Source organism: Dipodomys ordii, unplaced genomic scaffold, assembly GCF_000151885.1.
Source record: "Dipodomys ordii isolate 6190 unplaced genomic scaffold, Dord_2.0 Scaffold138, whole genome shotgun sequence".
Lineage (NCBI taxonomy): Eukaryota > Metazoa > Chordata > Mammalia > Rodentia > Heteromyidae > Dipodomys > Dipodomys ordii.
The window spans coordinates 842,658-844,373 of NW_012267354.1; the positions used below are offsets into that span (position 1 = coordinate 842,658).

Below are 1,716 nucleotides of genomic sequence, written 5' to 3' on the forward strand. Positions count from 1 at the left end.
CAGGTTCTTGCTGGGATTTACCCCATCGCCCAGATTCAAGAGCCCTACACTGCTGTAGGCTATCTGGCCTCCAGGATCCCTGTGCAGGCAATCCTCCACCTCCGCCACCCAGAGGCTGAGGATCCCTCCGCTGAGCACCCCTGGTGTGCCTGGGACATCTGTGAAGGTGAGTTCCCCACCTGGCCTGGCTGCTGTGACCTTGCTTCCCTGTCCCTTCCTCGTGTCCTCCTCCAGATTCTGCACTTAACGAAGCCTTTGTTCACTCACTTCTAGATTTTTGTTTTTTTTGGGGTGTGTGTCAGTACTGGGGTTTGAACTCAGGGCCTGGATGCTATCCCTTGGCATTTTCGTTCAAAGCTAGTGCTCTACCACTTGAGCCACAGCTCTCCTTTTGACTTTTTTGGTAGCTAATTGGAAATAAGAGTCTCATGGACTTCGCTGCCTGGTCTGGCTTTGAACTGTGATCCTCAGATCTCAGCTTCCTGAGAAGCTAAGATTATAAGCATGAGCCTCCAGCACCTGCTCCTTTCAGGTTTTTGTTTTTGTTTTTTGTTTTGCTAGTTTTAATTAGAGATAACTGAGTCTCAAAGTTTGTCTGGTTGGGTGGGTTATGAACCTTAATCTTCAGGTTTCAGCTTCCTGAGTAGTTAGGACTACAGGTGTGAGCCACTGGTATCTGGCCACTGGCCTGGAATGTTTTGAGGAAAACTGGTAGGACTTTTGTGGGAGTGACTGGAGCCTGATGCACATGTTTCTCTCCTTTCTCCTTGCAGCCTGGGCAGAGAAACGTGGGTACAAGACAGCCAAAGCAGCTCGCAACGATGTATACAGAGCGGCTAACAGCCTCCTGAGGCTGGCAGTGGATGGTCGTCTCAGCTTATGTTTCTATCCCCCGGGCTACAGCGAACAGAAAGGTCAGAACCCAGATATTCTCCCCAGCCCCTGCTACAGGATAGGCAAAAGAATGTGGGCTTTGGTGACCAGACAAGAGAGGGTTAAACGTGGGTCTGTACCTGCTGGCCAGTTGTGTTTATTAACATTGCTAAGATGTTTTCCAGATTTACACTCCTACCTAAAGCTGGTTGTGAGGTTTAGTATGAACAAGCTTCCACTCAGTGCTCTTCATGTAAGGTTAGATGAAGGAATGAATTGAATGAATGAATGCCAGCTACAAGAATCATTGTTTTTTTGCAGTCTTTGCCTTTCCCTCATCTTTCTCTGGTTTTAATCCCTTGCTCAAAAATCTCCTCCATTTTCTCTCTTCTTTATGTTCCCCAGGCACCTGGGAGTCTCATCCAGAGACCACGGAGCTGGTGGTTTTACAGGGCAGGGTGGGGCCAGCTGGTGACGAGGAAGAGGAGGAGGAGGAAGAGCTGAGCAGCTCCTGTGAGGAGGAAGGAGAGGAGGACCGAGATGCTGATGAGGAGGGAGAAGGGGATGAAGACACCCCAACCTCAGCTCCAGGGTCCTGCCTGGCTGCCCGAAACCCTTATGCCCTGCTGGGTGAGGATGAGTGCTGAGTCCCCATCTAGAGCCATCTTTCCTCCCAATATCTTTGCTTTTGGACTGATCTGGAGGCATCTCCCGTCTGCCACCCCGATTGTGAATAAAGATTGTCTGCTTTGTAGCCCCTTCCCAAGGTGACTTGAGCTTGACAGCGGCTGTTTTGGGCTGACAGCTATGGGAGGTTTCTCTCCTCTTCTCCCTTCTTTTCTC

At 50.1% G+C, this 1,716-nt stretch overlaps 1 protein-coding gene across 1 annotated transcript in view; it reads left to right on the top strand.

Moving 5' to 3' along the window:
- Gnl1 (guanine nucleotide binding protein-like 1) overlaps positions 1–1,627 on the top strand; it is a 10,843-nt gene extending 9,216 nt beyond the window's left edge. Inside the window, exons 3-5 of the mRNA XM_013031112.1 lie at positions 4–166; positions 774–914; positions 1,279–1,627. Of these exons, the coding sequence (XP_012886566.1) occupies positions 4–166; positions 774–914; positions 1,279–1,520 (546 nt within the window). The 3' untranslated portion in view covers positions 1,521–1,627. The remainder of the gene's footprint in view (positions 1–3; positions 167–773; positions 915–1,278) is intronic.
- The last annotated feature ends 89 nt before the right edge of the window (positions 1,628–1,716 follow it).